General features: G+C 53.7%; 1 protein-coding gene and 1 non-coding gene across 5 annotated transcripts in view; both read left to right on the forward strand.

Moving 5' to 3' along the window:
• ASAP2 (ArfGAP with SH3 domain, ankyrin repeat and PH domain 2) overlaps positions 1 to 12,846 on the forward strand; it is a 170,904-nt gene that overhangs the window by 151,627 nt on the left and 6,431 nt on the right. For 2 of the 4 annotated variants that reach the window (XM_078445000.1, XM_078445001.1), the window contains exons 19-24: positions 814 to 929; positions 1,991 to 2,058; positions 3,291 to 3,404; positions 5,930 to 6,182; positions 8,830 to 8,964; positions 10,271 to 10,442. In XM_078445000.1, the coding sequence (XP_078301126.1) occupies positions 814 to 929; positions 1,991 to 2,058; positions 3,291 to 3,404; positions 5,930 to 6,182; positions 8,830 to 8,964; positions 10,271 to 10,442 (858 nt within the window). The remainder of the gene's footprint in view (positions 1 to 813; positions 930 to 1,990; positions 2,059 to 3,290; positions 3,405 to 5,929; positions 6,183 to 8,829; positions 8,965 to 10,270; positions 10,443 to 12,846) is intronic. The other 2 variants (XM_078445002.1, XM_078445003.1) reach the window with 1 other exon arrangement.
• On the forward strand, positions 6,844 to 6,950 carry LOC132672986 (U6 spliceosomal RNA). The gene has a single exon (XR_009607816.1). It is a non-coding gene; the product is annotated as a U6 spliceosomal RNA (small nuclear RNA).

Raw genomic sequence — 12,846 nt, forward strand, 5'->3', positions numbered from 1 at the left:
GTTGCGGGAGATGCTGGTCACAGGCCGCTGACACGGCTCCAAACGGAGTGGAAAATTCCACAGTGCAATGGCAAGGTCATATTCAGCATTTCTGCCTTTCCCTGCTGTTGCTGGGGGAGAGAGTGAAGAAGTAGCCAGAGGCAGAGCGGCTGGGGGCCGGTCAGCAGTTTGCTGGACTCAGTGGGAGCCGCCCGCTGATGGAGCCCGAATACCCGCCCAGCGCCTAGCGCGCGACAGCGGCTCCGTGGACCCTGGATGAAACAGCTCAGTGACGTCATCCTCTCCCAGTGCAGATTGTTGGAGCGTGAGAAGGGAAATCCTGGTTTCCTTTCTTCCAGAATGGAAGGGGGGCAGCAGGAAGAGGGGAGAGGTCAGAAGATGCTTATTTTCACAGTGTAGCAGGTTCTGTCCTGAGAAGAGCAGTGGATGTCTCCTCCTGGTGACCGTCCCCATCTGTCCTTCCCGGGGCCACAAAGCCCCACTGTCCCTCCTCCTCATGATGACAGCCACGTTTCAGGGCTTCGCCCACCAGGGGGTTGAGTGGCTTGTCCCACGTCTGGGGAGCACGGTGCCTTTTGGGGTGCCTCTCTCCCTTTCTGGCCTTCTCTGCCATTGTTGCTGGCTCCCTGGTGGCCTTCCGCCACGGCTGCCTCACCCCCACGAGCGGGGATGCTGCCCTGTGCCCCCACTGTGGAGGGGGATTCGGAGAAATCCCCTACCGTCTGGTGTTGCTTGACTCTTCCCCTGCTCACCTGCCCGGCCCCCTGGCCTTCCCCTCATTGCTCTTTCTCTTCTGTCCCCGTTCTTGGCCAGTGGGAACCTGGATAAGCAGACAGGGAAGGGCAGCACCGCCCTGCACTATTGCTGCCTGACGGACAACGCCGAGTGCCTGAAGCTGCTCCTGCGGGGGAAGGCCTCCATCGAGACGGGTGAGCGGGTGGCGCCGGCCCGGCCCCGTGTGCGGGCCCTGCCTTCTGAAGGCGGGGGGCCTCTCCCCGCGTGCCCCACACGGCTGCCGTGTCCCGTATTTGTCAGCAGTCGCCCTCCCTCCGATACGTAGACCTCCCACCTTCGGCAGGTATTTTATAGGTTATGAGAAGCAGAGCTCAAGCCCCACAGACAACACTCACGCGGACGTGAATTTGAACAAGCTCTGGGGCGTCTTGCCCTCCTGTTCAGAACCCCCACCCAGCATCAGGCTTAGTCTCTTCCTGGCCCCGGGGTGGAAAATTTACTTACGGGGCAGTGAAGAGACACTGTTTACTGCCACTCGTGGCACCGAGTCTCCTCCACGAGGGACCCTGATCTGTTGGGCCTTCATTTCTCCCTCCCGCGTGGGACCCTGGCACGCTGGCAGCCATCCGAGGGCAGGCGGTGGTGACTGTGTTGGGAGGAAGTGATTTGGAAGAACTGTGGAACAGAGAGCAAAGAGAACACAAAGAAGGCCACACCTTCTTGAGTCAAGTTTCTTTTTTTTTTTTTCTATTTTTTGGGGGGGTGGGTAGAGGAAGAGAGAGAGATTTTGAAGCAGGTTCCTTGCCCAGCATTGAGCCTGACGCGACTGACACGGGGCTGTATCCCACAACCGTGAGATCATAACCTGAGCCGAAATTTAGAGTCGAATGCTTAACTGAGCTTCCCAGGTGTCTCTGAGTTGGCTTTTTTTTTTTTTATTATTAATCAAACCTTGTTGGCAGAGGCTTATTTAGAAGAAAATGCACGGTTTCGGGTTTGCAGACTGCTGAGGAGTGCCGTTCTGTGCCCATGGCCAACTCAAACGGTCTCCTGACGTCTCCCGACCGTGTTCCACCGCAGGTCTGTACGGTTACGAGACCAGTTCCGCCCCTGCTCCAGACTCAACCGTGGGATTCGTTAATCGTGCTCACTTCGATTGAGTGCTGCTTCTCTGTACCTCTTTTAACTGCCTCCTGATAATCCGGCCTTCGCTTGTTTTTGTCATAATGCCTCCCTTTGTCGCCCTGCCTTTTAGCTAACGAGTCGGGGGAGACGCCACTGGACATCGCCAGACGCCTCCGGCACGAGCACTGTGAGGAGCTGGTGAGTCTCCACCCGGTGTGGACGTGGCCAGGGGGCCCTTCCTGGGCCAGGAAGGGGCCCTGCCCTCTGCGAAGTGTGGACCCTAGAGGGGATAGCCAGGAGAAGGCACACTGGGGGGTCTTTCAAGAGGAGGTGGCCACCCCCTCGTAATGACACTTAGAACGCCAGTGGGCATTTGCTGGTTGGACATGTTGATGGTGGTCCTGGCATTAATCTGGGGCAACAGGAGCAGAGATCCGGGGGCCACCATGGCTTTGGCTCATCCCTGGAGTCGGGAAGCCACCGGCTCGTCCCTTCACAGCAGCATCCAGAGCTGATGTTCTTACTCTGTTCCCCAACCCCGAATCTTCCAGATGGTTCTGCACCATCGTTTCCTGTCCTGTTCTAGATCAGGCAGTGACAGTGCAGCTAGGGGGCAGAGCCCATGGGCTCAGGCGGTAGGGCTCCACCACCATGACTCGGGAAGGCCGCACCAATGCCAACTGTCTCGCTGTTTCCTTGTTTGTGAAGTGGAGTCCGCTCTACCAGTTCAGAAGGTTGTTGTGGGAATTAGTGTTGCACTCGGAAGCTCAACCAGTGCTCGGTAAAGAGAGCTATTCGTTGTAAATGTTACGGAAGTGTGGGATGAGTACCAGGTGCTATTCTAAGTAGTTGATATCCCCTAACTCGTTCAATCTTGATAGCCACCCATGACACGGTTTCTTCTGTTATCCCTATTTTACAGGTGAGGAAACAGACACAGAAGGGTTAAGTAACTTGCCCAAGGTCACACAGCTACTCTCTGGCTCTGGAGGAAATTAAGGGCTAACGTGCTAAGAAAGGGATTTGCTTCTCTCCCGTGTATCTAAAATGGAACTAGCTACCTGTTCCCCGAGAGTATTGTGAAAATAGTCATTCACATCCTTTTCTTTGGGGCATCATCTTTAGTGCTGGTCAAGAACGGTTGGGTTAACAGTGGAAACGTCCGTTCTCTGTTGAGTTTGCTCCTGTGTGTGGTTGTCAGCACCTACGGGCCGTCCTTGAGACCTCGAATAGCCCTTGTCTGCCCACCGCCCTGTACCGTTTACAGAACACGAAAGGGCAGTTACGAGGTTTGCGTTTCAAGGTCCTCTGTGAAATAGGGAGGGGAGTTTCAGCCAGCCTCACCCTGGGGCCTCTGCCTCCCCCACCCCGTGCCACCCAGGGCTGCTCGCCTCGCGTGCAGTGTCACTGACGGCCCTTTGTTCTCTCAGCTGACCCAGGCCTTATCTGGGAGGTTCAATTCCCACGTCCACGTCGAGTATGAGTGGCGGCTGCTCCACGAAGACCTGGATGAGAGCGATGACGACGTGGACGAGAAACTGCAGGTCAGTGCCCGGCCGAGGGACGCCAGGGGTGTCGTCGTGAGCTTTGTGGCGAGCGGGGTGGATCCTGGCTTCTAATCTGCGCACAGAGCAGTTTTGTAGAAGTGGAGTTTGCTTTTTGCCTCCATTGATCTCAGTAGGTTTTTGGTTTCACCCTTCCCACAGCTGCCACCTGTCTCCCAGCTCTTAGGAACAAGGGAACATTCCTTGTGTCGTCATCATTAGCTGCCCACCGTTTGATCTGAGGGAAAGAAATGGGGGGGCCATGGAGTCTAGTGGGTTTTAGAGGAAGTCCTTGCACTGTGCATGTGATAAAGAGCCAGGGGCCCCCAGTGTCGCGGGTCATGTCCACTCATCAGCCGTTAAAACCTTAACTAGAATCATTAAATGACCTTTAGAACTGTGGGTCCAACTTTTTCCTCTATTCGATGGGGTCACGGGAGCTTTGAGAGTCAAGAGAAGTTGACTCGGCCACAGTGAAGCTTAGTATTTAGAGACCAGCTTGGGGCCAGACTGAGGGCACTTGCCTCTGAGTCCAGCTCCCTGCTCATGGCACGCTGTCTTGCACACTTGGAGGGCTCCTGGCAGGTTACCTACCACCTTCACACAGGTCTCAGAGCTGAGTCAGACTCCAGCAGGCGGACTCCAGAGCCCACACTCCTAGCTGCTGTGAAATTAGTGGAAAATGCCATGTAAACTTCCCTTTTTTTATTTCTTATTTTTTTTAATTTTTTTTCAACATTTATTTATTTTTGAGACAGAGAGAGACAGAGCATGAACAGGGGAGGGGCAGAGACAGAGGGAGACACAGAATCTGACACAGGCTGCAGGCTCTGAGCGGTCAGCACAGAGCCCGACGCGGGGCTCGAACTCACGGGCCGTGAGATCGTGACCTGAGCCGAAGTCCCGAAGTCGGATGCTTAACTGACCAAGCCACCCAGGCGCCCCTGAACTTTCCTTTTTTTAAAAAAAAATGTTTTCTTTATTTTTGAGAGACAGCGAGCACACAAGTGGGGGAGGGACAGAGAGGAGAGGGACAGAGGATCTGAAGCAGGCTCTGTACTGACCCCAGAGAGCCCGTCTGATGCAAGGCTCAAACTCACAAACCTGAGATCATGACCTGAGCTGACGTCGGACACTTAACCGACTGAGCCACCCAGGTGTCCTCCACGTAAAATTTCGTATTGAATATTCTGATGTGCATTGAGCCTGTCTGATTACATGTATATACGCCATTTCCGAAATTTCCTTGACTTTCCTCGTTCATGGAGCCGTTAACATACCTGCTTGCTATGTCTTCAAATAAGAAACTTCTCCACTGAGTTAGGTATAAAACGGTATCAAAGTAAGGAGAGCTGACTAATGTTACACTTACCCACCTTAAAAAAAGATTGGATGCATCGGCCCCAGAGTGAGCACACACATCCCATTCTTGCGTGAGCAGGACACGGCAGGTCCCATGGTCCAAACAGAAGTCTGACAGCAAGTGCTAACACTCATCTACCCACTCCCTGTTTCCAGCAGAGGTGGGTGTAGTTCATATAGCCATGGGCTTTGTTGAATTCAAAATATGTGTGAAGACCACTAGCCATCGAGTTCTGCATAGCTGAGCTGAGTTTGAGCCACTGGGTTGGCCAGAGCCTTGACTGGGCAGGCGGTCCTGTGAGGGGAGGTGGGGTATATCAGCCAGCAGTTTAACTGCTAAGCTGGCACTGTGCTAGAGAAGCAAAGTTCTACCCATTGAACAGAGGAGAAACAGGGTCAGCCAGGTTAAGATAGTTGCTGAAGATCATAGCTGTTACAATGAAGCTGACGTTTAAAATGAATTAGATCTGAGTCACCCAAGTCGTGATTCCATGCACATGACCTTCAGACGGAGCTAGGGTTAGCAAACCAAAAGGGCCGGGTAGTAAATATTCAGGCCTTTGGGCCTGAACTGTCACCATCTTTTCTGCGCCTACTCAGCTCTGGCAGGGTGGCTTGAAAGCAACTGCGATTTGTAAATGACTAGGCATGGCTGTGTTCTAATAAACTTTATTTATAAAGCAGGTGGTGGCCCCCAGGCCGTGGTCTGCTGACCCTGAGTTAGAGGAATCTCAAGAGGTGCATTCATACTGGAAGAAACATTGACCTCCCCCGAATTCGCCACGTAGCTGTTGGGGATTGAGTGTAGCTGGGTCCTCAATGGAAAGCATGTGTACGAAGGGGAAATGCAATGAACTGCAGATCTAGCTTAAATTAGCTCTGGCTAATAAGGATGAAATCGCCCGTGTTTTAAATCCTTCACAGAATGGAGATGTGTAAATTATAAATCATGGCTGTAAATTATAAATCATGGCTGTGTGTGTGTGTGTGTGTGTGTGTGTGTGTCTGTTAAGACACATGGTGAGAGTAACTCTTAAAGTCTTGCAGCTCTCACGTAATGGCTGAGAGCCAAAAAGGCACTGGGCCCAAGTAGCAGTGGTGTGCACGAGTAGCCTGGGCGCTGTGACCAGGGGCTCAGCGTGTGTGCATTTCGCCCTCTGCAGCCCAGTCCCAGTCGGCGAGAAGACCGGCCCGTCAGCTTCTACCAGCTGGGGTCCAGCCAGCTGCAGTCGAATGCCGCGTCTTTGGCCAGAGATGCCGCCAGCCTGGCCAAGGACAAGCAGAGGGGCTTTGTGCCCAGCATCTTGCAGAACGAGACGTACGGAGCCATCCTCAGTGGCAGCCCGCCGCCCTCCCAGCCCGCGGCCCCCAGCACGGCCAGCGCCCCCCCACTGCCCCCGCGGAACATTGCCAAAGGTACTAAACCGTCGTAGCTCCCGCCGGCGCACGAAGGGCGTTGTTTGGTTTTCGCTTTGGGAAGTTTCTGGTTGCTTTGCCCCCTGCTCGATGACATGTGGGGTTTTGTGTCCTACGGTCATGGTGTTGACCTCCTCAAGGAGCTCTCCGGTCTTAGGATGCCGGATGGTGGTGGAGCCTCTGACTCTGTCCTTGTTCTGGGCGGAGGTGTGGCATTTGTGTCACTGGCAGTGCACACGGACTCCACCAGGGCAGCCTGAGGCGGGTGGCTCAGCTCGTGACGCTGGTCCTGTGAGACCTTCCCGCAGACCTCCTTTCTGTTCTTTTCTGTCTGCTTTTACCGCTCACCACCCCTCCCTCTGCCTTAGTTCTGTCCTGTGTCATCATCCCTCCGTTCCCCCCCCGCCCCCACCTGCCTTCAGCCAGCTTGTGATGCCTGGTACCTTCTATCTCTGCCAGCCCCATGAAATGAAGGATACAAAGACGCTGATTTGGGGAACGGTGCGCAACCTAATTGTAAAAATGCAAAATGATCCCCGTGGGTCCTGCCGGTGCCTTAAGTGCCAGAGCTTGCCGCGCTTGCCGTTAGTTGTTGCGTCACAACACAATGAGTTGGACTTCCCAGATGCTGGTTTTTATTTTTATTAAAATGGAAACTGAGGTGCTCGCTTCGGCAGCACACACACTAACATTGGAATGATACAGAGAAGATTAGCACGGCCCCTGTGCCAGGATAACACGCAAAGTCATGAAGCGTTCCTTATTTTTAACAAGTAAGGGGCATAAGGAATCTACCCGTGAAATCATTGTCGCACTGTATGGTAACTAACTTGGATGTAACTCAAAAAAGTAAAATAAAAATAAATAAAAACTTTAGAAAATAAAAAGATTTTAAAACATTAAAAAAAAAAAATGCAAACTGAGGCCCCCCAAAGTTAGGTAATTTTCCCAGGACTGACGGCCAGCTGGCCATTCTGCTCCTTGAAGGCCGGTCCAGCAAGCAGCCGGCATAGCTGTGGGCTGGGGCTGCCCGACGTGGCCGGTAGCCTCCGGAGGGCTTCCCACGAGAAGGAGGGTGTGATGTCCCCACCCCGCTGGAGGCTGCTGCCGGTCCACGTGGCATTTGTGCAACAGCTGCTCTCCGGGAGGGGGCGTGAGTGAGGGTTGTAGCCCTGGCAGGAGAGCGAGGATGGCAGCTGCCAGCACCTGGGTCGAGGCCACCCCCACCATGGCCCTGTCCCCAGCTCTCAGGGAGGCCCAGAGAAGGCTGAGGGGCCTGTCATCTAGGTCACTGGAGCAGACCCCCGAGAGGAGAGCGGGTGCTGCCCAGGCAGGCCCCAGAAGCAGCCCGCTTGCCCTCCCCCACAGAGCCTGTGCCCCCCTCGTGCCCACACCCCTGGGCTTGTTGGGGCAATTCCTGAGCAGGAGAGAGGCCGCAAGGTCAGGCTTCTTGCACTGGCCGGGAGGGGCCCAGGGCAACCCGCCATGGTCGGGTCCTTGTGGGGCCTCCTGTCTGCCCAGCCTCCTCCCACGCCCTGTGTACATGTATTCACTGTGCAAGGCTGCAGCTGCAATGATTTGGTCCCCTCCACCCCATTAGTGGCTTTTACTGACTTTGTGTGTCATTGAAGGAAAGACTATTTTGCTCTGTTGGTCATGCAAAAGGAATAAAAAACTGTTCATCTTTATTTTTTGCTTTCCTAAAGTCTTAGAGGCTTTGGGGTTTTTCATAGTTCCTTTTTCTGGCTATTCCTGTGGTTAGCTTCATGTTCTCCTTTGATGGTATACTGGCACTTCATCCCTATGACCCCCAAAGGGCCCCCTGGTTCTCGGTCTAGTGCACCCTGGTGCCCACATGACAGACGGAAAAGGGAGCCAACGTTGCGTGCCCTACCCGGGGACGGACCTCGTCCACCGCAGAAATGCCCTGCGTGGGGGTGCCTGTTTTCCACCCCAAGCCCAGGGCCCCACTTTGTGTGCCATGCACAGCCTCAGACACAGGGCCCCCCCCCCCCCCCCCCCCCCGTGTGCAGAGCTTTGTGGGGCAGAGGAGGGACTGTGACCTAGGCAGGTGCCGTCTCCCTGGTATGTCAGCCGAGCCTCCTTGGTGTCACCTGACTTCTAGCCAGAAATGTTTGCAGGAGGTGGGGAGCCCTCACCTGTCTCTAGTTTGTACCCTTCTCTCCATGCGGTCCGAGGACAGGTGCTCCCCTGTGCGTGCACCCAGGGGAGGACTTGATGGATGGGTAGAGGCCAGCAGATGTTCTACAGGCTGGAGTGCAGTGCTCAGGACATATGTCATTGTGGTTACTCATTTCCCTCCTCAAATGGTATTCATATTGGAGAAAGAAAATCCGTAAGATTGTGAAAACCAGCTGATAAGTTTCCCAGAAGCACCACTGTGTGTAGCAGTGTCCATCCTCCAGATACCAGAGACAAGAATTAAAAAAAAAAAAAAAAAATCAACATTCTATTGGTGGTCTTAATGCTATTCTAGAAGGGTCATATTTATCGTTTTTCTGAGAGAGAGGATCAATAATGCAGTGTTCTGTTTCTGTTTTTGTTCTGTGCCTGTGCGTGCATTCGTGTGTATGTGTGCATGCCTGCGTGTGCATGTGCGTGCGTGTGCATGTGCGTGCGTGTGCAGTTCAGCCAGCCTCCTCCGCTAACGCCCTGTGGAAGACAAACTCTGTAAGTGTGGACGGTGTAAGCAGGCAGCGATCTTCGTCAGATCCGCCAGCTGTCCATCCACCGCTGCCCCCTCTTCGCGTGACATCTACCAGTACGTTTTTTCCTTTTTCCTTTCTTGCCAGTGGGCTTTTCGATCTGGATGGCTGGGGGGTGCTTTCGGCAGCCGTGAGGGGACAGCTGCGACGCTGCATGCCCTCAAGCCACTGCCGGGAGCCCAGCACTGTGTTCCCAGCCCTGGCCCCTCCGGCCGCCCTCCCCAGCTGCAGGCTCCTGTCTGTCCCGCACCCCATGCCAGGGGGGTGCTCGCACACTCTCCTCCTCTGTCTTCCCGAGCATTTCAGCAACATTTCCTCCTGTCACGCATGAGCCCGGGGCTTCATTTCCTTTGGCCACTTGGCGGTTCTCAATATTTGGGCACAGTCATTTGGATATAATCTGGCATGTGTTTTTCTTCAATGTCAACATGTAGGTGAAAGTCCCGGGACCTAGGGGAGGGGTATGGAGAAGAGGAACATCTTTCCTGGAGCAGTGAGGCAAGCCCTGGATGCAGGCCCTGAGCCTGTCTCGTCCCTGCTCTGCTGGGCTGGCAGGGGGAGGGGTCCTGGCACCTCGGGGCCCACACTGGGAGCACGGACTTCCCCCAGGTTTTCCCCTGCAGTTTTTAAGCTAAGTCAGGAGAAACCGAACCCCAGCTGCAGTAAAGTGCCATGTGCACGTGCACTGGTGGCACTGGAAGGCTCCTTGGGTGTCCCCGTCCTGTCCTGAGGACAGTTAACTGCCTCAGCGAGGACCCTGGATATTTGGGGACAGCACTAATGTTTGTCCGAGAGGGGAAAGCGGGGAGAGGAGCCAAGGGCTCGAGGCCCAACTGCCCGTCTCACCAACTTTCTGACCTTAGGGGAAAGCACGTCACCTCTCTGATCCTCAGCCTCCCAAGTCTTTGCCCTGCCCTCCGCACAGATTGTGGAGTCTTCACAGAGTGAGCACTTTAGGGCGGTCTCACAGTGACCTGCTGGAAGCCTGGTGAAATGTGCAGGGCCCACAGGGGCGGCTGAGGCAGAAAGAGGATTGGCCCAGGAAGGCCCGGCCCCAGACTTGAGCCTCCCCCCTGCTGTCTCTCCAGGTCTCAGGGTGGACAGCACAAAACTGTGGTGGCGTCCCCACAGGGACTTCCAACGGGGAAGGTACAGGCTCATAGAGGCATTTTAACCCTGACTTGAGGCTCGGAAGGACTCCCTGCCAATACTGCTTAATAAAAACCTGCAATGAAAAGAGGCTTTTGTTCTTATGAAATCACCATAGAAAAAAGGAAGCCCTTATCAGAGGAGCCTTGGGTGAGAAGGCTGGGGACGTGAGGAAGTCTGACAATCTGTGTGGCTCTCCTTTTCTTTCCACAGATCCCCTGGCTCCCACGCCGCCCCCTCCGGTAGCAAAAACGCCCAGTGTGATCGAAGCCTTGGGCCAGCCGAGCAAGTCTGCCCAGCCTGGGATCCCGCTGAGCAAAGCCCCGCCCCCGCCCCTGCCACCCCAGCCGCCCAGCCGCCTCCCGCAGAAGAGGCCTGCTCCCGGGTAACCGCCTGTCTTCATGTGGCCCGCAGGGCCTGGCCAAACTGCCATCCTGGCTTCTTGCGTTCAAGGAGCTTCCAAGCGGCAGTGGCCGCAATCCTTCGTCTGAAATTTCCATGCAGGCATTTGAAATTTCCAGTGCTTCTACTCTAACGTTTGAGTACCGGTGTCACCTGATGAATTCATCAGGCTTAAGCGTCTTAAAAATAATTTATCAACATTATTAAGCTAAAAATTTTCATACAAACGTATGTCTTCTATCCACATGACGAGTGTAGGTTTCTGTGTAGCACAGGCACTGGATTTGGGGGAACGAAGGTCCTCGAGACGCTGGGCCTGTAGCTTCAGTTTGTTGCTCTCAAGGTTATCTTACTCGTATGCATCCTCCGCAATGTGGGCATATATTTCCTACAGACGAGGATGTTCTCCTGCATAAGCACACTACAACCAGCACGATAAGAAAGCTAACACAGTGGGGCACCTGGTTGGCTCAGACAGTAGAGCGTGCGACTCTTGATCTCGGGGTTGTGAGTTCGAGCCCCATGTTGGGTGTAGAGATTACTTAAAAATAAAATCTTTAAAAAAGAGAGAAAGTTAACATAGACACATTAGTACCTTCCAGTTCTTAAAACCCATACCGGGTTTGCCACTTACCCAAAGGTTTGTCCTTTTCCACAGAGGGATCCAGTTCATGGTTTCCAGCTGGATCCTTATAGTGAAAGATGGTTTTCTTTTAGCGGCAGTGATACTTAGAAGCCAAGATCCGAATACTGTGTGTGCTCATTGCTCTTGGGGTATCCTTGCTCCCAGGCAGGCCCTCTGAGTGGTCAGAACTGGGGACACACACATGTACGTACATAGGTGTATATCTGTGCGTATCTGTATTTATAAACACATTTATCTCTATGTTTCTATTTCTGTGTCAAAATCCATGAGTTCACACTATCTCCCATTTCAGTTGTAGTAACAAACCGCACCAAGACTTACTGACGTGGGACACAACCATTGTACTCTGCTACCAGACTCTGTCAGGAATTTGGATCAGCATCGTGAAGTTAGCTTATCTGGTCTCCACAATATCTGAAGCCCTAGCTGGGAAGACTCAAGGCCAGGGATGGTCCAACACAGAAAGTGACTCACGGGCTGAGGCTCGTGTCATCTCTCCAGCCCACACGTCTGGTGGTTGATGCTGGCTATCAGCTGGGGCCGTTGGCTAGAAAGCTTGCACGTATGTGGCCTCTGCATGTGGCGAGGGCTTCCTCGAATCATGGCGACTGGGCCCAAGAACAAGTCCCAAGAGACAGGCCCAGCCCTGGAAAATGGCAGGTTGTCACTTCTGTCATGTGTCACTGGTCAAACAGTGGCAGATCCCAGACTCAGGGTTGGCGTGGGGATGGTAGCACAGGGTGGTGTAGACTCCAGCTCTCAGGAAAGGGTTTGGGGGCAGTGTTCTCAAAGCACCACAGGGTCTATTCTAATCTCCTTTTCTGGGCTCCTTACTCCCTTTTCCGGTGATGAGAAATCTGGCTTCTACGTTGACGATCAATACCCCCATGAAGCCAGTCTCCCGTCTCTGCCTCCACCTCCTCCTCTCCCTGCTGAGATCTGGGGCCTCACATGGAGACCATCTTCACCCTGCTGGGGCTCTCACTGCCCCGCCAAGCACCCTCCTCCGTCCCACTCAGGCGCACCCCTCAGGCCTCCTGTCCCTGCCGAGGCTCCGACTCCCCAGGATGGGCCTTTTTTCATCCCTGCCACCAGGTAGATGATGGAGCCTTTCAGCATATAAACTACCTCCTTCAGTTCTGAGAAATTTCATTGATTTTCTTTTTTTTTTTTACTGTCTTAATTTCTGTTTTCTCTGTTCTTTTGTTTATTTATTTATTTTTATTTATGTTTACTTTTGAGAGAGAGGGAGAGAACGCAAGCAGGGGAGAGGCAGAGAAAGAGGGGGACAGAGGATCTGAAGCCGGCTCTGTACTGACAGTAGAGAGCCCGACGCAGGGCTCAGACTCACGAACCGTGAGACCGTGACCTGAGCTGAAGTCGGACACTTAACTGACCAAGCCACCCAGGTGCCCCTCTGTTCTTGCTTGTAATGTAATTCGTGTTACTCAGATGTCAGACTCCGTTGGCTTTTCCTCTACATGTATCGTCTTTTCTTTTTCATTCGGGTAAGCTGATAGCTCTGTCAGCCTGCCCCTGAATCTCCGTGGTTTAACAGCTGGAAGTTGACTTCTTACACAAAATTGAGCGCCCATATTCTTGCTTGTGCAGCAGCCCCAAGGGGCGAGTCAGAGACCCAGACCCTTTCTACTTCTGAACCCTGTTCCTAGGGTTATTTCCTGAGGAAGAGACCGGCGAAGGGTGCCTTTGACCAGAGCCAGTCCCATGGCTCCACCTGGAG

This window comes from Panthera onca, chromosome A3 (genome assembly GCF_046562875.1).
Source record: "Panthera onca isolate mPanOnc1 chromosome A3, mPanOnc1 haplotype 2, whole genome shotgun sequence".
Classification (NCBI taxonomy): domain Eukaryota; kingdom Metazoa; phylum Chordata; class Mammalia; order Carnivora; family Felidae; genus Panthera; species Panthera onca.